A 23627-nucleotide genomic window follows, 5' to 3' on the forward strand; every position below is an offset into this window, starting at 1 on the left:
GAGACCGCTGGCCCAAGCCTCCTGGGTTTGGTGAGCAAGTTCATTTTGAGGATGAACTCAACATGGATCAGATCCTTTCTCAGCCAGAATTAAATAAATCACCAAGACAAATGACACAGCCTCCTTCCTGGTGGTCTCCAAATGCCTGCTGACTCAGAGCTTTTCCCACTTTCCATAAAACAGAGCGATGAATGCAGTAAGTGCCGGCTGAGCCCCCCGTGTCCAAGCCGAAATTCTGCCTCCACCACCACCATCTCCAGCCCGGACCTTCCCAGGTACACTCCGGCCCCCTGGCCAGCATCACAAAACAAACCAGAGCCTTGTTTTCAAATAGTCACACCCCTCCATAAACCTCTAGAGGGCCATGATTTATTTGATGGATGTATCCCCAGAAAGCTGTGTCAAATGAATTTTGACATCTCTGAATCTATCTTAAACATGAAAGTGAGAAAGTGAATCTTTTTTTTAAGAAAGAACATTCCTCCATCATGATTATTTATAAAACCATCTCTCCAAAACTTAATGATGTTCCTTCCAATTTTAATTTTCACAGGTGGGGGTTACAAATCATGAGGTATTCTTATATCCTAGGGTCTGGACCTACCCTGAGGACTAGTTCAGGTGCTGGGAGTAAGTGGGCTGGAGAGACTTGTTTGTGGCCATGGCATGGGTTACTATTGTGGCCTAACTTGCTAACCTCTGGATTCTCCCCATTCTGCCATTTGATTAGTCTTTCTAAACATAGCCCCAGTCAGATTACCCCACCCCTGCTCAAAAACTTTTCAAAAGCTCCCCTCTGTCTACAGGATAAAGTTCGAGGCCCTCCACCCGGCCTTCAAAGCCTTCCACAATCTGCCTCATGGTCTTATCTTCCTCTCAGTGTTCACACTAACCCTTTGCTTCCAGATCATGAGTCCACTCAGGCCGGCGCCTTCAATGAGGATTGGCTGATTCATAGAGTTTGATCCCGAGTCCTTGACACATGGACCAAGAGACCTAACGTTCTACTCAGATAAATGGAATAGAATCATGCTATGAATCATGGTACTTGAGAGCTGGAAGGTCCTAGACTTTGCCTGGTCCAATACCATTCATCTAAAAGGAGAGCTTCTGAGGAACAGGGCAATGTAGTGACCTGGTTCAGGTCTCACGGTTGGACTGAAACTAGGTCAGTGGCTGAACTCAGACTGAGAACCGAAAGGCCGAAGAGTTTCTGGAGTAGAGAAGAGACTTTTTGATTTTCGTAGGCTTTGAGCACGTGCTTTAGAAAGAGATTCAGAAAGTCTGACAGCCCCTGCCTCATAGAAGCAGGCGAGATTTCTTAGCAGCACAGAGAAGACACTGAACAGCCCCGTGGAGTGCTCTCCAGCCTGTGTACTCTAGGGGCCAGGTGGCCTGAGGCCTCGAGGTGGGAGGGCAGAGGGGCTGGGTGAGAGCTCCAGGCGGGGAGGGGGCTGTACTGCTGCTGTTCGTGGGCTCAGCCAGTCACAGGGGTGGAAGCAGCCTGCGGAGCACCTGTTTCTGCAGCGTGTGCGCTAACAAAAGCCCAGCCTCGCAGGCTTGGTGCCGCAGCCTCAGTCGGTCAGGCCGGACAAGCACGCACCCCATGGTAGTGACAGGTGAGAGATGTTAAAGGAGATGGACAGACATGGGCACAATCTGCCCAGAACAGTGCTGGAATTTCTGGTTCAGAAGGGACCGTGAAAGTCACTGAGCCCCACTTCCGCTTGCTCAAAGCTTCAGTCCTCTTGACAATATCCTCATCCGTGCCTTTGCCTGAAGGTCCCCAGTGACAAGAGATGGAAGCAGAAGCTCCAACAGTCATTGCAAAGTGCTTTCTGCTTATGTGGGCCCTCCCATCCACAGGCATCTGCTGGATACCCCCACAGGTAGGGTATACTATATGAAATCTTCTCAATCTCTTCTCCATCAAAAACTACCTGTTGTGGGTCTTATTACCAGGGGACCAGATTCATTCTTTGGCTCCCAGGGTATCTAGGCTCCAAAGGTGGCCCCAATGAGTCACGCGTGCCTCCTGATACTCGTGGCCTTGTGTACTTCCCTCCCACCCTGAGCAGGGGCTCGCTTATAACTCCCTCTAACAACAGAAAAGGGCAGAGTGATGCTGGGCCAGTCTCAGGACTCAGCCTTCAGAAAGTCTGGCAGCTTCTACTTTTGCACTTTGGGAGCCCTGAGTGGACATGTCAGAGGTCTGGAGAGGGAGGGCCTCTGGGACCCCATGGCATGAGAGAGAGATCCAGCTCTGCCAGCAGCTGAGTCCCAGCCTCCAGCTACTGGCCACAAGGTCCCAGAGGTGCGGGGGAGCTGTCCTGGTCATTCCACTTAGTACGGCCCCCAGACAACGGCAGCCCAGCTGATACCACATGGAGCAAAAGAATAGCCCACAGAACCCACAGAATCATGACGGGTAATAAAATGATCATTTAAGCCACCATGCTTTGGGTGGTATGTTACACAACGACAGACAAGAGCAATAGGTTTCGTGAACATCTGGGGACAGAGGAGTGTACTGATTTGGGTGGTGCCATCTGGCAGAGACTTGGCCTCTCAGGCAGTGAGACCTGCTGGAGACAGTGTCCTAACCCAGAGGACTGCCCTCCTAGTGTGGCATCAGGCACCATGAAGGGCCAGCAGGAGACAGTTCTGAGGACAAGTCCCTCCAGTGCCCTCCATCTATGCCACAAGCTCTGCTGGATCTTTTATGGATGCCATTTTTTTTTTTTTTTCTGGATCATGATGACCCTGATCCATCAACCCTACATTTGTAGACAAAGGGGATGCAGATCCCCTCCCAGGTGGTGTAAGAAGGAAGGAAACACACAGCGAAGAATACTTTACCACTTTTGAGACTCAGGTTCTCACGAATCTCCTCATGGTCACAGGGGTGAGTGAAGTCAAAGATACTGTGTCCTGTTAGCTCCACCTGTTTCAAAAACAAGGTTGGGCTTCATTATTCGTACTGTTGAAGAAGTCTCCAAGAGGCCCCTGAGCCACCTTGCAGGTTGGGAGACAGGGAGCAGACTGAAGTAGGTCTTTTTATCCCAATCCAGTGCTGTCCACAGACATGCGGACATAACAAAGGACTGCCATTGATGACAGAGACTTGATTTCCAAGGGTTCGTCTGTTAATCTAGTCAGCAGAGTTGTCCACCAGCAATGCCTACCCCAACACCAGGAGCTGGGACTGTGTTCCTGAGGCTTGTAACCTGAGGTCAGAGAGGAGCGGGGTGGGCACAGGCAGGGAGAGGTCAGGAGGAATGCGATCAGTACCCTCCACTCATTTCTACCCCCAAATGGAAACATTTTCCCTTTCTGAAAGAGCCAGAGGAGGATGTCACCTGTGTGAGTCCCATGAACTTGCTGATGTTTTCTGACAGAAAGATCATGTCGCCATCTTGGGTCACCACGGCAATGAAACCCTCCAACGCTTTTAGGTACAAGTTGTCCATCTGTTGGTTAGCCTCAGCTTCAGACTCATTTTCAGAGCAAACTGGAAAGAGAGGGGGGTCGGATGGCTTACATGAATGTGGTACTAAGACAGATGTGACTGGCACGGACAAACATCTGCCAGGGATGCCTCAAAGGCATTATGTGGACTTTTCCAGAAGTGCACACTGCCAACAATCTAAGAGTCCAGCACATGCCCAAGCAGCGGGTATTTGATAAGCACCACTACACAGAGGACACCCTGACGGGGCTTTGCAGGTGGTGAAGCTGTCGTGGCAGCATACTGTTGGGCTTAGGGATAACGGCGGCAGCAGGTGTCATGATTGTGACAGAAGTCACAGTGATACTAGGAACCATAACCTTCCCCGCTAATGTACACTGAGCAATGACTGCACATCAGGTACTACACTGAGCATACTATATAATCTCTACAATGCCTGGGGGTAGGTACTATTCTTTGTCTCGTCTTATAGACGAGGCTTAGAGAGAGGCAGTTGCTCATTTGCCAGAGGCTGCAGAGACTGGTTCGCAGGCTCAGAGCTGAATCCAGCAGTACACTCCTCACCATTTATGGACTATGGAGTCAAAGAGACACAGGTTCTATTCCTCTTATTAGGCTATGACTTTGGCTAATGACCTCTTTGAATATCAGTTTCCTCATCAGCCCAATGGAAATAATAATTTCTATCTTTTTGAGTCGTAAGGATTAAATAAGTATTTAAAATGCCCAAAACACCACCAATCACTGTGATTTTTCTTCCCTTCTGTTCCCTCTAGGATCCTGTTGCTGCCCTAAAGTTGCTCAAAGCCTAGACAGGGGATGTGTAGCACACAGAGACGCAAATCTAAGTAAAAACTCAGGGGCAACAGAGCTGGGCAACCAAAGAAGAGTGTAGACAGTAAGTGCTCATGGGATCACTTTGAGGTGGTCAGAGACAACTGTTCCACAAAAGGGCATTTGAAGAGGCTCATGAAAAACAGGCACTCACTCTGTAAAGCCAAAGAACTTTGTGGGCCAGGTTGGGTTGGGCAGACACTGGGCAAACATGGAGGTGGTAGAGCCTAGAGCAAGCTCCCTCCCTGGGGACTAAGAAGATACCCATCTGGCCAAAGAGGAGGCTCCATTTCCCAGACTTAGTAACTGGGCTGCTGAGGTGGGTGTGGCATCCTGGAGCAGCGGCATCTCAGAGCACTGCTTTGGGGAGAATCACCTGGCAAAGGCATGCTGATGGTTTGCAGAGAGACAGTGAAGACCAGAGGGGCAAGAACCGCATGAGGAGGCCATTGCACTCACGGCAGGCTTCTGGAGAAGCAGTTGCTAGGGGCAACCTGGGGAGGCACCCACTCCCCAGCCAACCACTGTGAGTAGCCCTAGCCTTTCAAGAACACTTCTGCTAGCTGCAACACAGCAGACAAAATGTAGGCTCCGCTCTTGTCCCAAACAAAGTTCTCAGGCCCCAGGCCCTTGGCTGTCCCCAGGTACAGACTTTATTTCGGCCCTGCTTTTCCTACCGTATTATTTAACTCCAAATATACCTTTACTTAACAAAAATTTGCATTCATCCAGGACAAACATCACGCCAAGTAGACCTCATTTAATTTATAGAACAAGGGGATCAGAGAGTAATTTGTCCTTTATAAAAGTTAATATTTACTTAACTAAAAGCACCTTCCAACTTGAGACTGTTCTAGGGAATGTAAAATGCAATTGATTTCTGGGCCACTTGGCAAGGAAGGCAGGGATACTATGAAATGAGGTCCAAAGGCCTCTCTGCGAGGGCACTGGGTTTATTTGGTTCTCTTTTCCCTTGAGCCCCTAAATTTAAGCTCTGGGCTATATGCTGTTACTCCTCGAGAAGAACAAATCCAAATTAGGAGAGGTTTCTACCAAGGGGCTTCAGTGGCAGCACTGGGGACAAGCCACCTTCCGGACACAAGATCAGCAGATGTGCCAGAGAACAGAGGAACAGAGCAGGCCCATCCAGGGGTGGGCTCGCCTTCAGAGCCAAGAGTTGGGCTACAGAGGGCAGTGTCCTGGTGACTTCCCTTCTGTTTTGCTAAAATGGTGGAACAGAGGAGGGAAATTCTTTCCTCTTCACACCCTAGCTAGCTTCTGGGAAGGGAGACCATCTGGGGATGGCCTTATACCCCACACATACCCACATGTGATCCCCGCTTAGGGTTTCTGCCAACTAACTAGTCAGCGGAACAGATGATGACGAGCCCAAGTTCTAGGTGGGGGTGTGGCCACTGCCAATGCTGATGCTCCAGCTAATGGCCATATCTGAATAGGGGCTTTAGGAGAGATGGTGATGGAACTCAGTGCTTTCACAGTTGAGCGTGTACCAGCATCCCCTGCAGGGCTTGCTAAAGCAAGGATTTCAGGGCCTGGGGCTACTACATAACTTGTGGGCCCCAGTGGGGAAATGTGGGGCCTCTTGCTGAAAAATTTAACCAAGTCCAGGCCCCTCTGAGCATGGAGCCCTGTGGGACTGCATAGGTCACACACTCATGAAGCTGGCCTTGGATAAGCCCTTCCCCAGAGTCCCTGATTCGGTAGGTCTCAGGTGGGGGCCGAGAATCTGCTTCTCTAACAAGTTCCCAGGTGACGTGGACGCTGCTAGGACCACAGGTTGAGGATCACTGCCATAACTCAAGGTCCTAGGAGTGACCCTTAATGCTGGGAAAATCCAACTGTTTTGGCAGGTGGTGACCTATTTTGGGGATGGGTGAGGAGAGGTTTCCAGCACCATTAAATCACACCAGATAGGTGACCACCTTCTCTAGACAGCAAAGGCCAGTCCTGTGAGTTCTGGCCTAGTGAGAAGACTTTTTTTCTCTTCAACTTCTTTGATCTCAGTGGCAACACTGACATCAAAATCTGGTGTAATCCCAAGACAACCCTATTTGGGTTAACTAGGCCCAGAGGAAATAGTTCTGCTTAAAATTTCCTGTTTTTAACAGTTCCAACCCAGCCAAACTGGTTTCCATCCATGCCCAGTACACTTGATTCCAGGAGGTGGTGAATTGGCAAGAGCAGCCGGCCAGCCGGCCTCTGGGAGGAAGGGAGAGGGGCGCTCAGGGACCACAAATGGAAACAGAACATCTTGGAACTGAAGTCACAATGGCTGGAGGACCAGGAAGCCAGCGGGCCTGCCCCAAGGGACCCCTGGGACAACCTGGCCTCTTTCCTCTGTGGAACTATTCGCTCCTGCAGCACCTGTTTTCCTCCTGGGGGATTCTGTAGGAACCCGGCCGGCTCACTGTCAGCTTGGGGCTGAGGGTGAAGACGGCAGGGCCGGAGGCAGACCCTCACCCTAGGGGCCAGGGGCGCATGCCTGTCACCCTCTGCTGAAGACTGCTCTGCGTCCTCTCCTGCTCTTTCTTGGGAGCATCAGATCTTCCCTACGGCATCAATGATCTCCGACTCAGTGTCAGGCACATAGAAGAGTCACCTAGTCACTACGCCGTTACTATACTCCTACTATGTGTCTGCCCTACGCTGGGCACAAGGCAGGAAATGTCAGGCCATCTGTCAACAAGGGTCCCTGTGTGCTCAGTCCCATCCTAGGGAGAATCAGGGATACTGAAGGGTGTAAGAGCCATCTTTTCACTCAAGGAATCTACAGACTGGTGGGGAAGACGAAGATAGACCACCATAAGACCATAAGGTTACACAACAATCCAGAAGAAACCTTTGGTGCTAAATAAAGAGGAGCCCACAGTAGGTGCTTGAGAAGCCCCCCGTGGGGTCTCTAAATCACCGTGGGCTCTAGGTCTCAGTTACTTGCTTCCCAGGACCCTTCAGGGTCTGACCCCCCTGAAGAGGGATCGGAATCAGAGGTGCTGTGCTAAGACCAAGCATGCTCAGCCTGGGGAGCACAACAAGATTCTTTAATGCTAAAAATAGCCCCAGTAAACAGGCTTTGATGACGACTCCCCACAGCCAGGATATGCGCGGGCTGAGGTTTCGGAGCACTTTTTCCGGAGCACCGCTCATTTCCTTCAGGCAGCACCACCCATGTGGGGCGGGACCCCGTGGGCAGCAGGAGCCGGGCGTCTGGGGTGAGCAGGCAGGGTGGCAGGGTGGCAGGGGAGACACTCCAGACCAGGTCTCTGAGACCAGACTGTGAGAAGGCCCTGCTGGTCAGGATCGGTCTTTATTCTAGCAGAGGGTCATCGTCCCTCTTTGTTTCCCCCTCTGACAAGTTCTTTGACGATTCTTAAAACCATGCTGATATGATCTTCCTGGTTCAGACACCACTTAGGTATCATTACAGAGGCTTTCTTTTTAAAACCGATTCCTCACTCCAGCTTTCCCAGGCCCGTAGACCCTCCACTGCCATTACCTGGTAGTAGGCTTGGGCGACCCTCCCATCTTTGGCAGAAGGCACTGTGTTTTACCTGATCTTGCTGGCCTCCCAAAGGGCCTGGAAAGTCCACCATTAGAGACTCATTCCTTTGTTCTTTACGTAACTTATTATCCTATCTTACCTCTTGTATACCCTTTATAAGACATAGCACAGGGCTGGGGTCAGCAAACACCTGCTGATTGACCAGACTTTTTTAAGTTAAGGGAGTGATCTGAACAAGGTCATTATCTCTGGAAGAGATTGTACATTAGCTGCTTTCAGTCTTTAACATCCTGGCATGAATTGGCTTCTCAGCTCCTCTCCAAAAAGGACCGAAAAAGGCCTTGATTTGGGAGGTGAGTGGGGCAAAGCATGAATGAATCGATTCATTCATGCCAATGCATCAATAATAAACCTGACATTTCTCTTTCGAAACCTTGCTACACATTGACCTCTAGCAATCGTGTAAAATCAATTTGATTTCACCACATCTGAGTGTGGGGAAGCCAAAAATCAATTTTGTAGTGAAAGACAAATTTTGCATATTTACTGCTGTCTAATGCCCTCTGAATGCAGAAGTGAGCCTCATTTGGTCATGGTTTGCGGCGCTCATCTTGAAAGAGGATTTAAGACAATCAAGCGGTATTTTCACTGATGTTCCCGTCAGAGTGTGTTCTGTTCTCTGCCCAGCGTGGAAGCTAATATCATAAAGCTATTGTTTCAGTTTGCTTCCTGTGATACGAATCTCAATCAGCTGCCCCGACTCCCAGCCTGAATTTCTCAGTGCTGAGATTTCCTCTCCAACATTCCCACACAGAACAGCCTACTGTGAAAATCAAAGGGAAGCATGTTACTAAGTAAAGAAGAAACTTTTCTAAAGCAAAACCTGGTCTTTTTTAGCCTTTTGAACTCTGAGGTATGCAACCAGCTATTTCCTATTTTAAAGTGAGCCAACCCTGGTGCTCACCTTTGTTAGAAATGCTTCAGTGATGAATCTGTGGTTTGTTTTGACTTGGAAAAACTTGGCTACTCTGCATTTTGATAGGCACTGCTGACCGGTGGGTAAAAAGACAGTATGAGTGTGGGTTTCCACTGGGTTCCCGCTGACATCATTTCTCCAGAAGCCTATACTTAGTATAAATCAATTTGCTTGTTCATCATAACTTTTATTTCTAAGCTATCACTTACGGAGAGCCTCAGATGTGGCAGACAAGAGGAGAAGGGCTTTTCTAGCCACTTCTCCCCATCCTCAAATAGCACAGCAAGGCAAGTACTGGGATTGCCCTTGTGCAGACGAGAAAGTAAAGCTCAAAGGTGGTGAAGAGATGCTCACAAACTTGTAAAGAAGACTGTACAACTGAGGTTCCAGTGTGGGTCACTCTGCCCACAAGTCCTGTGCTCCTTTCCACGGGAATCCACGTTTTGAAAAAGCAAACTGTGATTTAAGAAAGAAAAAAAATGACCCCATCTCACACGCAATTCCTGAAAATGATTTCCACAATTGGTCTAAAGAATGTGCGGCAGGGTGGCGCCTGGGTGGCTCAGTCGTTAAGCGTCTGCCTTCGGCTCAGGTCATGATCCCGGGTCCTGGGATCGAGCCCCGCATCGGGCTCCCTGCTCCGCGGGGAGCCTGCTTCTCCCTCTCCCACTCCCCCTGCTTGTGTTCCCTCTCTTGCTGTGTCTCTCTCTGTCAAATAAATAAATAAAATCTTTAAAAAAAAAAAAAAAAGAATGTGCGGCAGGACTGGAAGAGAAGGCAGAGAAAGGGGGCCTTGAAAAGCCATCCACCTCCTCCTCCTCCCCTGGATGATGCTTGTTTTATGAGAACGGCTCCGTCAAGGACACCAGGACCAGATGGCCAAATGTAGACACTTCTTATCCTTTTCTGTCATTTCGCTCCTGGACAGAGAGGACCAGAGCGGACATGCTGAGGCTCTGGTCAGTCTGGGGCCAAGCCCCGCCAGAGGGCAGGCAGTTGGTGCCCACAACTTGCAACAGCTCCCAAGCGGGGGTGCGTGCTGTCTCGCTGTGGTCCTATCTCCTGGGGTGGGGTTGGCATGCGGGGGGCTCACGCCGGCACACAGGAAAGGCAGACGTGCTCAGGGGACCCAGCCTCTGATTCACGGCCCTCTCCAAGCCAACCTCTGAACCACTGAGAAGGATAATTATGTGGGGGAGAGCACGGAAATCAACACCGCACACCAAGAGAAAGGATAGAGACAACTCATGGAATGTGTGAGGACCATCTCTGCACCCCGCTGCTCTGGGCTGGCCCCCAGGTGCCTCTGTTTAACTTTGATTCTCTTGCCAAGGAAGAACCCTTCTCTGCCCCCCACACTGAGCCCTCGTCAACGTCTTTGCCTGACCAGGTCTGCGGAATGCTCCTGCCCTCCCATGCCTGTCTTTCTCACAAACGCAGATTCGAGAGGACTTGCATTCCAGGTGCAGATTCACCGCGTGCTAAGTGTGAGGCTTTGAGCCACCTTAACATTTTTGTACCTCACTTCTCATCATTCTCCAATGTTCTACAAGTCCAAATTCAATCAGAGAGACGTCCCAGGATGCATAAATTACTCCGTTTGGGGTCTCTGTTGGTGGAGGAATGGGCCTTGTGCTGGAAGGAAGCAATGATTCACCCAAAGGCATTCATGCCTAAGAGTAGAATTTCAAGTACCATAACAGGGAAGTTGAAGAGATGCTTCTCAGTGTGGGGAAAGGGTCCCCGTCTATCCTCCACTGCAGACTCTGTGTATGTAAAGATGATTCCAACACTACCAGACACTGCCCTCACCTGTCCAGAAAGAGAAGCCTCTTTAAAGAAAGAGGTACACATGTGCCCTCTGATGGTGTCTCCAGGTCACTGTTCCCTCCTTCAGTCGCATCTATGACAAAGCTGCCATTCCTTGGCATTGTTTCTTTGAAGGTATTTATAGAGTGTGTCTTTGCCCTTGGTTCTCCCCCTCCTGCCTGCTCAGTTCTGAGACTCTAGATTTGCAGTACAGGGTTAGCCCTCTGACCCTTGGACCCACTGAGTGGTCATCCTATTTTCTGAAAGTCTTTCTTTCCCCATATCCTTCCTGTGTTCCAGGGCCCAGAATAGTACACGCTGGTCCGGCCTCCCCGCTTCGCACTGGATTCCCTCTGCTCTGGGTTTCTTTCCCAGAATAGCCATTCATAACAGGATGGCAGAGTCAACCAGCTCCAAGGCACCAGGCTCACTCAGGAAAACTGAGAACCAACCACAAAAGAACCTTCCCCCTGCCTGCCTGCCTCCCTCGGGCTCCCCGGCTGGGGCGCCGCACTGCAGCAGCTCCACTACATGGGAGAGGCACTACCTGCCGCCCAGTTTCCTTATGAAACCGAGACCAGACGGGACTGTCACATAGGATCTGAAACTGGAAAGCTCCCCAGGCTGCCTCTTTCTGGTCAGGACGAACAGGAAATGGTGTTTTGAAGACTGTGAACTCGGAGGGGAAAAAAAAAAAAAAGTTTTGTGAACTTGAGAGTCGCTGTGATACCAGGGAGGGTGAGAATTAGCTGGTTCTGTGGGGAGGCTGTTATCCGCCAAGGACTCTGCAGCGTGAAGGAGTATGGTCGGGCCAGGTGCGGCAGACTTCACCTCCTCTCGTTCTCACAGATGCCCTGTGCGGTAAGTGCTTTTAACCCCTTTTTATAGGCGAGAGACACCACATGATTTGTCTGGCATGCTGGCTAGTGAGAGGGAAAAGAGCGCACGGGCACACGGCTGCCCTTCTGGAGAAGGTAGCTGCAAGATAAGCACGAAAGTGCTTCCTAAAGATACGCTCTGGAGTGGAGTGTGGGTCTGGCGGCTGGCCGGCCAAGTGGGAAGCTGGCAAAAGCGTCTCCTGCTCTCCGGGCCCTTGCTGCCCTCCTCAGCTTCTGGGTGCCCATGCGCTCCCTTGGTCCCATTCCTGCTCGGCGCCCCATGGCCGTATTCATTGTAAGGGTCACTGCCGGAAAGGAGGGGTTCAGAACGAAGGAACGGAGCCCCAGTGGTGGCCTCCGTGTGGGCGGAGGTTCAGCAGACGCCTTCCCAGGGGCCTCCCCGCTCCCGCACCACGGGGGAGCTTCCGTCGGCACCAGCCCGGGGGAGGCTGCCAGGCTCACCTGAGGACAGGAGCTTGTGTGTGCGCAGGAAGCTGATGGCCAGCCGCATGATGGAGGCTTTGTCCAGGTGGGAGCTCACGCTGTGCGGCAGGGGCAGCTCATGGGCCAGCTCGTAGAAGACCTCCGTCTCTTTGCTCCGCCGGCACCTGGCGGCATCCCGGGACTTCTCCTTCCTCCTCTCCGAGCTACTCCTGAATTCAGAGAGGAGGGGTTAGTTCCTGAAATGTCACTGTCATCCTCTCACGCCCCTGGTCAGGACATCCCCAGGGCCCCACACTGTGGTGCAGCCAGAGCCTCCCGCTGAGTGGATGCGGCTCACACCTGTCGTCCAAGCACACGCGGCCTCTGCCGTACATCAGCAGCCCTGCGTTCGCGTGTGCTCGTGCTTCTAACTGCCTCCCTCCTCTCGCACACCTGTGTTGCCCACACCAGGGCTTTGAGCGCAGACTTCCCGACTCATCACCTGGCAATACCTGCGACTTGGTCCTGGGTTATCTGAGGACTGGGATGAGGACCCCGGGATGGCGAGGGAAGCGTGAGGAGGCTGGGGCCACGGGCGCAGGTGGCTGTGTCAAAGGCCCTGGAGAACACGCTGAAAAACTGCTTCGAGGCCCTCTTTCTGGATAAAACGCACTTAGAAAACATGAAGCCCACGACTGGACCTCAGATCCCATTTTGTATCAGAGAGTGATCTCCACGGTAAAAACTGGAAATGCCATTAGAGCCCAAGCCCAAGAAGAAACAGCCAGCCAGACACCTGTCAGCCTGGTGTCCCAGAGCACACAGCTGGCAAGGGTTAAAAAGGAGTGAGCGCGAACACGTTTTCTCTCTCATCCTGTCAGCATAGGTTAGCAGCCTGTCTCACGCTCACTTTCCTGTTCTTCGCAGGACACAAGGAACGAGGACACACACCCAAACCTGCCTCTTGCAGGAAATCTTAAAGAAATCCTAAATCTTCTCATAAGATTAAGTTAAGTCCTAACACAGGCAAGTTCAAAAGCCAGCCTGCCTGGATTGAAATTCTAACTTCTCCGCTTGCCAGCTCTGTACACATCGACTGTTTAAACCGCTCAGACTCTATTTTCTCATCTGTATAACGGTAATAAAGTAATCATCCCACAGAGTTATTGTGAGGATTGGATATGATAATTTATGTAAAATCTTTACCACAGGTTTATCCCAACTGTAAGCAGTCCATGTTGCTAATACTAGTAACAAATCGGTCCCTGAAAAAAATGATTGTCGGAGTAAAAATGTTACCATAGTATAACCTATTTTCATAGAAATATAGGTATTCTGCATAATACTTCTTATAGATTACATAGGAAAAAGTCTAGAAATAGAGTAAAATAAAAATATTATTCTTATAGCTATACATATATAGTGTTTACTGTATTCCAGGAGCTGTTTTAAGTACTACTACATTAGGTTCCTGAATTCTCACAACTGCCCTTGGAAGTAGTATTATTGTTATCTCTAATTTACAGATGAGGAAAACAGATGCACAGAGGTGAGGTAATTCACCTGCACCCTTGGGCAGGTACGTGGGAAAGTGACTTTACACCAGGCAGGTGGGTCCCAGAATCTAGGCTTTTATCCATTAGTGAGGCTAGGGGGGATTATTATTATTATTATTTTTTTAGTACTTGTCTGTATTTTCTTATGTTTCTATAAATAACCTGTATTTCTTGTTTAATAAACAAGTTTTTCTTTAAAAAAAATGTATTTTTCAATAAACTGTCCAATGCAGTTCGTGGTTCTCAAGACCTCCTCCAACCAGCTCCAGCTCGCTCTCTCTGTCCTCCCTTTTGAGATTTCCAAAGCCAGCCGAGGCTTCTCCTTCTGTTTGGTTTTGCAGCCTATTATCTGGCCAGAGATCGGTATTTTGGGATTCACGGAATGTTGACATGCCTCTCAAACCCCTCAAGATTTGGGCAGAGGCACTGTTCCACTTTACAACATGCTGCATTAAAAAAAAAAAAAAAAAAAACAGAGCACCCAGCTCCCTGGATGGATTATGCATCATATATTCAGACTGTGGGAAGAATACCCAGCGGCTGTTGATGGGCAGGGAGAACCTTCAGAAAAATAGTGAAATGGGTGAAACTGTTTTTTCCTGTCCCCTCTCCCTTTGCTGTTTCCTTTCCCAAACTCCTGTTTCCTCCGCTGCCCCCACGTCCATTCTCTGAACCCTCACCCCCTACCCATACCCCACCATCTGCACTCTCTCAGAGCCAGCCCTTAGGACCGGCTTGCTCCCACACCCCAGCTTGAACAGTAGTTTGTATAGGAGTCCCTCCCGTTTGCATGTGAATCTTGACACCTGACCTTGGAGCAAAAGCAACTGTTGAAGGCTTGCAGATGTCCTGGCACAGGGAAGGAGGCTGGGAGGGGACAGGACACCAAAACTGTACACTTCACACCTGTCTGTCATGAGAGCAGGTAAGGGAGAGCCAGCGTCTTCAAGATGCTGGACTCCATTCTCTAGCACCAACCTGTGCTCCCCGACAAAAGCATCATCAACACATGACCAGTCATTAGGGCATCTAGAGAAGCGATCCTGGGCAGAAGGGATCCCCAGCACAGGCTGCGACATGAATACCAATGTCTGCAGGCACACAGTTTCCCTTTGCTACTGCCCCTTCCTTGGAGTGCAAGAACAGACAAGGCAGAGAGGAAGAGCCAGGAGAGGAAAAATGCAGCCTGGAGTTGATGCTCTGTCTGGCAATGGCATTCGAGACTTGGGTCCTACCATGTTCCCTCGACCACACAGTTTATTCATACCTACTTTTGTGCTTCAACACCGCACCAAGGACCCTACATATGTGACATTATAATCCTAATGACAATATGGTAGGTGCTGAGTCCACATGTGGAAACAGAAGCTCAGACGTGAAGTGTAACTTGCCCAAGGTCACAAAGTCAATGCCTGCTTGCCTTGGAGAGCATGCAGTCAGCGAGCAGACACTTAGAAGTTCTGAGACACACGGGTGCTCCGTGTCTAATTCCATCTTCACAACCTGCATGTGAGATGGGCAAGACACGCATTGCTCTTGCCCCCATTCCACAGATCTGGAAACAGGCCAGACCAGGCTAAGTTACTCACCTAGGGCAATCCAGCTAATCAGTGGCAGAGCGAGGGCTAGAACCCATCACTTCCTAGGCTAATACTCTTTCCACTGCTTAACCCCAGGAGATAGCAGTGTTAGCAAGAAATAAAGAAACCGCAACATCTTAACATTTAGAAAGATTGAGAATCGCATGCAGCCTCTTGTTCTAAAAGCCATGAGCTCCATTTTAGCTACCTTGTTTTTACAGTTGCACTCTGGGGCTAGCATGACTTTAATTAGATTATCTAGTTAACCTTGACACAGCCCAGAGATATCTGTCTAATGTTGACTCCTGGAAGAACAAAAATGTGTAACACTGCTCTCATTTAATTAGCAACACTGAAGAACAAGCATAATTAACGCCAAGTGTGAAGGTAAGACCTTCCTAACTGATGCACACACGGCCTACTTCCTCACGCAATTTACCTCGGATTGGGCCTCTTAGCAAGTAGAAAAGGAGGCTGGAAGTCAGGAGGACTGGTGTTTTTAATATACTGGCCACAAGACTACCTAACCATGTGATCTGGGCTAGAGAATACATTCTCAGTGCCCCTATATCCTTGTATGTAAAATGGGAGAGACTCACATCTTATTTGTCAGGATCAAAGGAGATGAGTGTACAAGGGTTGGAAATACTAGAAAGCTCTCCACAGATGAAAACTATCATGACACCTGGCAAATCTGAGTGTCACGTTCAGAGTTTGGCCATAACAGCTCTTCTTCATCGCCAAATCAACGCGGTCCCAGGGCTGGAGGTGTAACTGGGGGTCAGGCTGATCTTGACGAGTTTGTGTTAGATTGCTGAAGCTTCTCAGGTCAATGAGGCTTCATTTCCTAAAATACTTGCACTTTATTTTCTCTCTCTAGATAGGTCCTAGAACTACCTGCAACAGACCAGCATTTTTTTTTTTTTTTGACAATTCTAGACATGGCACTTTAGAATTCTCTGGTTTCTCGTAAAACAATGGTTTATCTTAAGTTTTCGAAATCATCAGAAAAGACTCAAATTTATTTCTTATTCCAAATTGCTCTTTCTACGAAGTGCTTGCTCCTGTCTTTCTTGGTGGCTCTCCTGCAACCACAGGGTGGTCCTGGGTGCACAATACTTGGTGTACGGGACACACAACATAAATGTGGCCCTGGCTAACGGTATCCTCCTGCAGACCCAGAGGCATTTACTGAACTCCGTGCTGGGCCTCGTGCAACTGCACTGCAGATAAGGTGCACCCTGCTTGTGAGGAGCATGTGGTCTTGTTAGGGAGCCAACAACCTGAAACACCTCCTTTAACCACGGAAATACGTACGGGCAATAAACAGCGTACACGGTTAAGATAAGAAACGAGAGTCAGTCTGAGCAAGGTCACGGAAACCTACCCAGGGAGGCAGGATTTCAGCTGACCCCAGAAGGACACGGAACACCACCCTTACATCGCTTGAGGGTCAGAATCCACTTTCTCCCCCTGTATGTGCTATCTCATTTGTTTCTCATAACAACCCCGAGGGAGAGGAACTAGTATCCCCACTTAATAGATGAAGAGGCAGAGATTTAGAGAGATTCAGTAACTTGATAAAAGACATTGTCTCCAACTGAATTCTTCCGGGTCCAAAATCAAAGATTTTCCCACAGGCAGCAAGGAAACTGCTGCTGATCGCACACCTCTAACTTGCTACATGCCGTCTTAGACACTTGCCCACAAATTGGATGCTCACAGACACCACGGGGAGAAGGGGAGGGTTAAGATTTGAAAAGGACACAGTGACATAAAGATTCTCTGTCCTTAAGGGAGCACCCACTCAGCTTGGAAAAAGACCTGGAGACTCAGCAGTAGGATTAAGAGGCACTGAGTTTGCATGGGGTGGGGGAGGAAGGAGGGGTCAGTGTTGTGGGCCTGAGAGGGATGCAGCCTCCATCACTGCGGGCCTGGGGTGTGGAGAGGGGGGTACGTTCGAGGTGACTCCCTGAAGGCTGCAGGTCCAGCCTGTAGGAATGTTCCTCTCCACACTGCAGGTGGGGAACACATTTCTGTCCTTTTCTTTGACATGATAATACCTACAAGTTTATGCTTACCCTCCCCAAAGTGGAAACTCACACTCTGAAACATTTGATCCTAAGGGAAGCAACCACTTAAGGAGCAGGCAGCTGGTCAGAAGAGAAAGCAAAACTGACCTCAAGCTCCTGTGGGTATATGCCACATCTCAGCCAGGAAAGACCTGTGTCCAGAGCTCTGTTATCTTATAAATGTCTCCTTCACTTCTGGATCTTGGCTCCAGGCTTGGCTTAAGTCAATAATCGAACCATTATCAGCTCTTGATCAAGATGATCCTGGCTGCCGACTTCCAGGTGAACACAGCCTGGTGTGGGGGCTCCCAGGATGTCTCCAGCTGCACCAATGGGGCTGGTTCCTTAATTAGCTATTCTCTCCTGACCTTCAGCAGGAGCAGGACTCCGTGCCTAATGTCTGTGGGCCACCAGGGTACCATAACACTAGGCCTGTTAACCCTATACGGTTAGCTGGCCTAGAAGCAGAATGGATTTCAGCCGGGAGGGAGGGAGACTGAAGCTAATTAAGCCAGCCTGAACCAGTCTATGGGTTGGTGGTGAAATTCTAAGCTGGTGCCAAGTCGCAGGAGGGTGTGAGTGGAGGAAATGAAGGTCAAATGCCATGGGGAGGGGTCTCGTGACTCTTCCGTGAGGCTGTGTGCACAAGGGCTGCCCGAAGGGAGGAGCTTCGGGTCCCAGAGATCAGGAGGAACGGCTGGGCCCCCACACCCAGGGGCTGATAGCTGGCTGGATAATATCAGAGCAGAGCCAATGCGGGTGCTTCTCAATCCTGGCTGCTCATACCCCTACCCCCAGAGTCTGATTTAATAGGGCTGGGGTGCAGCTGGGGCATCGGGGGTCTCCAAGCTTGCCATGTGATTCCCATGCGCACCCAGGGCTGGGAACCAGTATTGCAAAGCAGTCAGCTCAAAATGAAAAGGTTTGTTTTCTGTTCTTTGGTTTTGGTGGAAGGAAAAGGAAACTGGTATTTATGGGCACTGGGGCGAGGTGCATTTTCATGGACCATCTCATCTGATCCTCAGCTAAACTCTGTGGCAGCACTGCTCCTGTTTTGGTAGGGCAGGGATTCTCAACTTCGGCCTCCAGTGGAATCACCTGGAGGGTTTACTAAACCACAGGCTCCTACGCCTGTGATCACGTGTCTTCAGAGGCCTGACACCGGGTCTGTTTCTGAAACTAACCGTTGCTCTAAGTATTTTGGGAGGCCTTTTAGAATGAATTTCAGAGGCACACAAGAAAATCAGTCATCACACTTCATAGAACACACTTCATTTTCAACCCCAAACAATATTATCGTGTTCGCCCACCTCCTTTAGTCACCAGACTTGGCTGTGGATGGATGTTGGTTGTTTGAAAGAATGAAATGTGCCCTCAGAGATAAGGCCTTGCCACAATTGAAGGTACTCCAAAGAATGGTCTTTGGTTCTACAGGCAATTCCAAAGGAGTGGCAAAAGTGCGTAGAACCGGGTGGTACTCTGGTGGCCACCTCCTGGGTGAATTCTGACGTTTATCCAAAGGCGGTGGTGATTAGCATATGAATCTATTATAGAGGGGAGTAAAGGCATCAATGTTAACCAGTCAAACTAGAAGAAATTCAGGAGGAATTGGGCAGATCAGACAGACCTCCACGAGGGGAAAAAAAGCATCCATCTGCTTCTACATGCACACCTCTGGTGAGGGGCACGGGCTCTGCTCTGAAGGAGACCAAGCCCCACTGGGAGATAAGACATACTACAGACTAGTATATCAGCAGTCCTAGAAGAGGGGATACAAAGAGGGGGTGAGGGGTCGGGCGGCTACGGCAGGAGTGGATGTCTCCACTCATCCCTTCCCTGAAGGAGGAATCCCGGAAAGTGTCTCATACTTCAGCCTCCCAACCTCGCCTCTGCTGGGGCCGAGCTCCTGCCTCCCTGACCTACTCAGACGGTCCGTATCCCCAGAGAGCGGGCCTGGACTGCATTCAGAGCTGACAGTAATGTCTGGGGCCCACCCAACATGGCCCTCTAATGGTCAATTCTGCTTGGGGCCCACTGGAGATGCTTATCTAGTGGGCTTCTGGGCTCCAGGCAGCCTCCGAGAAGAGCGCACACCCAATTACCAAGCAGCCCCATAGCTACAGCCCATGTGGGGCTCCAGATGACCCAGCTCCTTATATAATCTGAGGACAGGTGCAGTCCCCAGCCCAGCTGGGAAAAGCCAGGCGAGTATAAAGGAGTGACCGTGGTGAACTGGGGCCACGCTTAGCCTCACGGAGCCCAAGCCTTAGCAGGGTTTTCTTTATTCGACGTGTTAGGAGTAATACCACTTTGGAACTGTACCAATCACTACAGTTTATAAAGCACTTTATGAGCTAATCTGTAAATCTCACCCAGCAGGATAGAAAAGAGCAAGTACCATCATCCCCGTTTTGGAGATGAGGAAAAATGAAGCTCAGAAAGGCAATGGGAATGCGTGGAGCTGGGACAAAAGCCCCGAGTTCTGACTTTTTCAAGGACACATGATCGGGGAGCCCACTGCCAACCAACACCAGACATGTCCGACAGTGGCAAATAGAACTTCGTTATTCATTACCCTCCTATAACCCTGCTTATCTTAAATCGTTTCCTTTTTAAAAAATGCTTTGGTGAAGATAAGGGTAATACGCGTTTAGTGTAGGCAATTTTAAAAGTACAGAAAGGTATAAATAAAACAAATTGAGATTTCATTAGATTTATGGCTTAATATTTTATCACATTTTAAAGAATTCTTTAAAGTTTTCACGAGAGCCAGCCACATCCTATTTTGTGAGCATATCACAACGCACCATACTCTTGCTCGGTCATGGTTTCTAGTTTCTAGGTGTTATAAACAACACAATGGTCACTGTGTACCAGGTGTTGCTCTCTAATTTATTTTTTATGATAAAAGAGGACACACATGCTGCTGGCTGCCCGCTCCCCACAGCTGCCTCCCAGTGACTGCCCCTTGAAAGCTGGGGATTGAACAACATCAGCGTTTCCAGGACCATGGCCGATGACAACCACTACGGAGCGGGGCTGCAGAGGGAGGTATGGGGGTCGGGGTGGGGGTGGGGAAGGAAAGCAGGATGTGCACACCTTCTCAGCAACTTTCCCTCTTTCCCTGCCCAGTCACCTAGGCTATCCTAGGCTTCCTCTTTCCCTCGTGCCATATCCATGTTAACACACCCAAAGAGAGACGGTGGAATTGGAAATTCCAGGTCTGCAAAGACGGCCGCTCTTGTTGGTAAGCAGGACTCTTCCCCCACTGTGAAAGTAAAGTGTCTGTCCGTCTCCCCCGATCTTACCACATCCAGTGCATGCACAGAGCAGGCTCAGTGGCATCTGCACCCGTGAAAAGGGGAGCAAAGCAAGCAGCTGCAGGGGGCCCCTGCCTGGCCCTCCACTGCTCTCTCTGGCCTCTGAGGCCTGCTCCTGCCGGACCCCTCCACCGTGCAGACTCCAGCCAAGAGCCTAATTGACCTCAGCAGGCTGACATCCTGTTGCCACAGTGAGGAAGGGGCCACACGCGGTACCTGCCGTGGTACAGGACTCTCGTCATCCTGCCTCTGATTTCATCCTGAAACAATTCTATAAAGTAGGTATTCTGCACAGAAGGAAACAGGTCCCGAGGACGTTAAGTGACACGCCCAGTATCACCCAGGGATGGAGCCAGCACTCAAACCTGTCATTTGACTGTAAGTCCTATCCCCTTGATTGCATTGCAGCCTTCTGAGAAATGTCCCGAGCAGATTCCTCTTGTAGGTTCAAGAAGTTTAGCTGACTGGGTGTACTGGGGGTGAAGCCCTCTAAGGATACTGAATTGGATGAATTCTTGCTCTGGGAAGCAGCAAAGGGGATATCCTGGTCACCCTCTTGCCCTAGGTCAGGCCCTCCATCGACAAACCAGGCCCAGTGGGATATACATTCTCTGCTTGGAGAGGTCTGTCTTTTAAAAAAAAAAAAAAGAAAAGTTCTTCCTTTCTCGGGAGAGTCTGCAGAGAGTTTCATTCTCACTAGGCCAACTTTTTTAATTAAAAAAATTTTTATTGAGGTATAATTGACATATAAATTATATCTTTCAGGTATCAACACAATGATAATTTGCATACACTGCAAAGCAATCACCCCAACACGTCTAGTTCCAATGCTGTTTTCCTTGCCGCCACTTCTCTGGGTCTGGGACTCTTTCCCCCCCCTTGAGGGCTTTTCTCCAAAGCTCCTATCCATCCACAGCCTCCTTCCCCCGGGGTTCCACAGGCTTCCAACAGTACGATCTGTGGTGTGGCTCAAGCCATTCTGCATGTGCAGCCGCCCCGATCCTACACCACTGTGTTCAGCTAAGAAAACGGAAGAAACTGCAGAGCAGAAAGACCAAGAAAAAAGTGCCTGAGAGGAGATGTAGAACAGATTCGCCAGCATGAAGCATGCACTTTCTCTGGAGGGAGGTGGGAGCAACCTGCCCCAGTCCCCCCTAGCCTCTAAAGCCCCTGTCTTCCGCATCCTACGTGCCCTTCATCCACCGGGCCTGGATAAGGGATCCCCATCCTTCAGGGCCTCCCACAGCCCCTCTTCTCCAGGAAGGCCTCACTTCTGCAGATTTCTGCATATCCGGCTTTAGCGATGCCACACTGCATGAGCCAGCCGTTATTTATTCTCTACTTATTTCACTTCCGGAGCAGTTGTCTCTCCAGCTAGACCACACATTCCCGAGGGAAAGAAAACCACTTAAGTGATTTCTGTTCTGTGAATTCCTCAAAGTCTCTCACCGTTCTAGGTCTTTCATAAGAATTCTAATCCAATTCTCAATCAGAATAAAAGGTTTCCATCAAGGAAGAGCCTTAGCGCAGAGAGACACTCAAAGGTGCGTGTGTGTGTGTGTGTGCGTGTGTGTGTGTGTGTGTGTGTGTGTGTTTCCAACTCTTTGAATGAAATCTGGGCTCTGAACTAGAGCGGCACAGACCAGCACTTCTCAAACTTGACTTTGCACACAAATCACCCCCGGATCTGATTACAGTTTCTGACTCAGCAGGGGTGGGCTGGGGCCTGAAAATCTGCATTTCCAATAACCTCCCAGATGATGCTGATTCCACTGGTCTGTGACCACACCCAGGGACACGATGGAGATGTCATCATTGACAGGGTCAGTGCTACCCTGATGCCATCCTTAGCCAAAGCCACCTAAAGTCTAACAAGCCAGAACTTCTCTTCTGCCAGGGAGAATCTTCCTCTCTTTTTATATCTCCTTATGGGATTATTTCACTTAGCCCCACTTGGATGTCCCTGTCCTTCTTCACGCCCGCCCTACCTGCATCATCTCATCCCCTTTTATTTCGTAAAACTCCTTCCCTCAGGGCCAGTCCAAGCCCTGCTTCCCACAGCCACCCTCGCTCCCTTCTCCACGGGCGCTTCCTGCCCACATTACTCACCGGCTCTCATTAAAGGCCTCCCTGTCTTGCTGGCTTTTCTAAGCCAACGTCCTGCTGCTATAACTGGTCTGTGAGTACCTTGGTGCTTTTGCGGGGAGAGGGGGCGCAGACACAACACTGACTTCTGTGCATCCTTCACGGGACCTTGGCCCACGGCAGACAAACTGGGTAAATATTTGCTAACTGATTGTAAGGACAATTCAAGCGTGCCCTTTACTCCTCTCTCCTTTCCCTCTCGGGGCAAAAGCAAAAGCGATCCCAGCTGCCCTGGCCTCCAGCCCCAGCCCAGGGGCCTTGCATCTCCCAGGAGCTGCAGCTGGGCCTTCTGAGATTCTAGTTAGTGCTCGGCAGCTCCTCTTCCCTTCAGTGAAGAGTTAAGGCACCAGGAAGGCTGCTTCCCACTTGGAAACCTCCATTTCCTCATGCAGCGTGAACAAGAGAACATCTATGGACAGGGGCTGAGAGAGCCAACTGCACAGGGAGTGAACTCACTCTGAATGGGGCTGTTCTAACGCCCGCCAAGTTGAGTCATTAAGATGCCATCCCCGAGGTGCAGCCCCCAGCGGCACCTCTAGATATCCCCTCAGCTCGCCGGCAAAGGGGATGAATGGTGAGCACAGAGCCTAGTCAAAGCAGGCTCTTTCATGAGCCGGGGAGAGGGGCTGGGGACCACAGAGGAGGCAAAGGCGACAGTCCTCTCTCCCACTCCCCCTCTTCACCGTGCTGAACCGAGTTAACCCCCGATTTGCACCTCGTGGCCCAAACAACCACTCCTCAAAAGGCAACCAAGGGGAGGGGGCGGGCAAGAACGTTAGAGAAAATATGTGCGACGCCAAAAATAATCCCTGTGTCATGAGAACACAGACCGGGGCCGCCTCCGGGGCCAGCGCTGGGTAGCTTCAGGAAGGAGGGGGCAGAATTTCCCTTGGCAGTGTCATCACACATACTGGATGAAAGCATTTAAAAAGCCCTAACTGGAGTAGATGGTTGTCATCGAGAACTCTTTCCTTGTACAGAATATGATTTTAAGGGTCAGTTCTCTCCTTTTCATTTCAGACACCTTAATTTCAAAGCAAAGAAC

At 50.0% G+C, this 23627-nt stretch overlaps 1 protein-coding gene across 2 annotated transcripts in view; it reads right to left on the reverse strand.

The window, feature by feature from the left end:
* Positions 1–23627, reverse strand: part of EPAS1 (endothelial PAS domain protein 1) — an 82291-nt gene that overhangs the window by 24463 nt on the left and 34201 nt on the right. For both annotated transcript variants that reach the window (XM_032411053.1, XM_032411052.1), the window contains exons 2-4: positions 11949–12139; positions 3360–3511; positions 2860–2944 (exon numbers count right to left, since the gene is read on the reverse strand). In XM_032411053.1, coding sequence (XP_032266944.1) covers positions 2860–2944; positions 3360–3511; positions 11949–12139 — 428 coding nt within the window. The remainder of the gene's footprint in view (positions 1–2859; positions 2945–3359; positions 3512–11948; positions 12140–23627) is intronic.

The sequence above is a fragment of the Phoca vitulina genome, unplaced genomic scaffold, assembly GCF_004348235.1.
Source record: "Phoca vitulina isolate PV1807 unplaced genomic scaffold, GSC_HSeal_1.0 scaffold12, whole genome shotgun sequence".
Classification (NCBI taxonomy): Eukaryota; Metazoa; Chordata; class Mammalia; order Carnivora; family Phocidae; genus Phoca; species Phoca vitulina.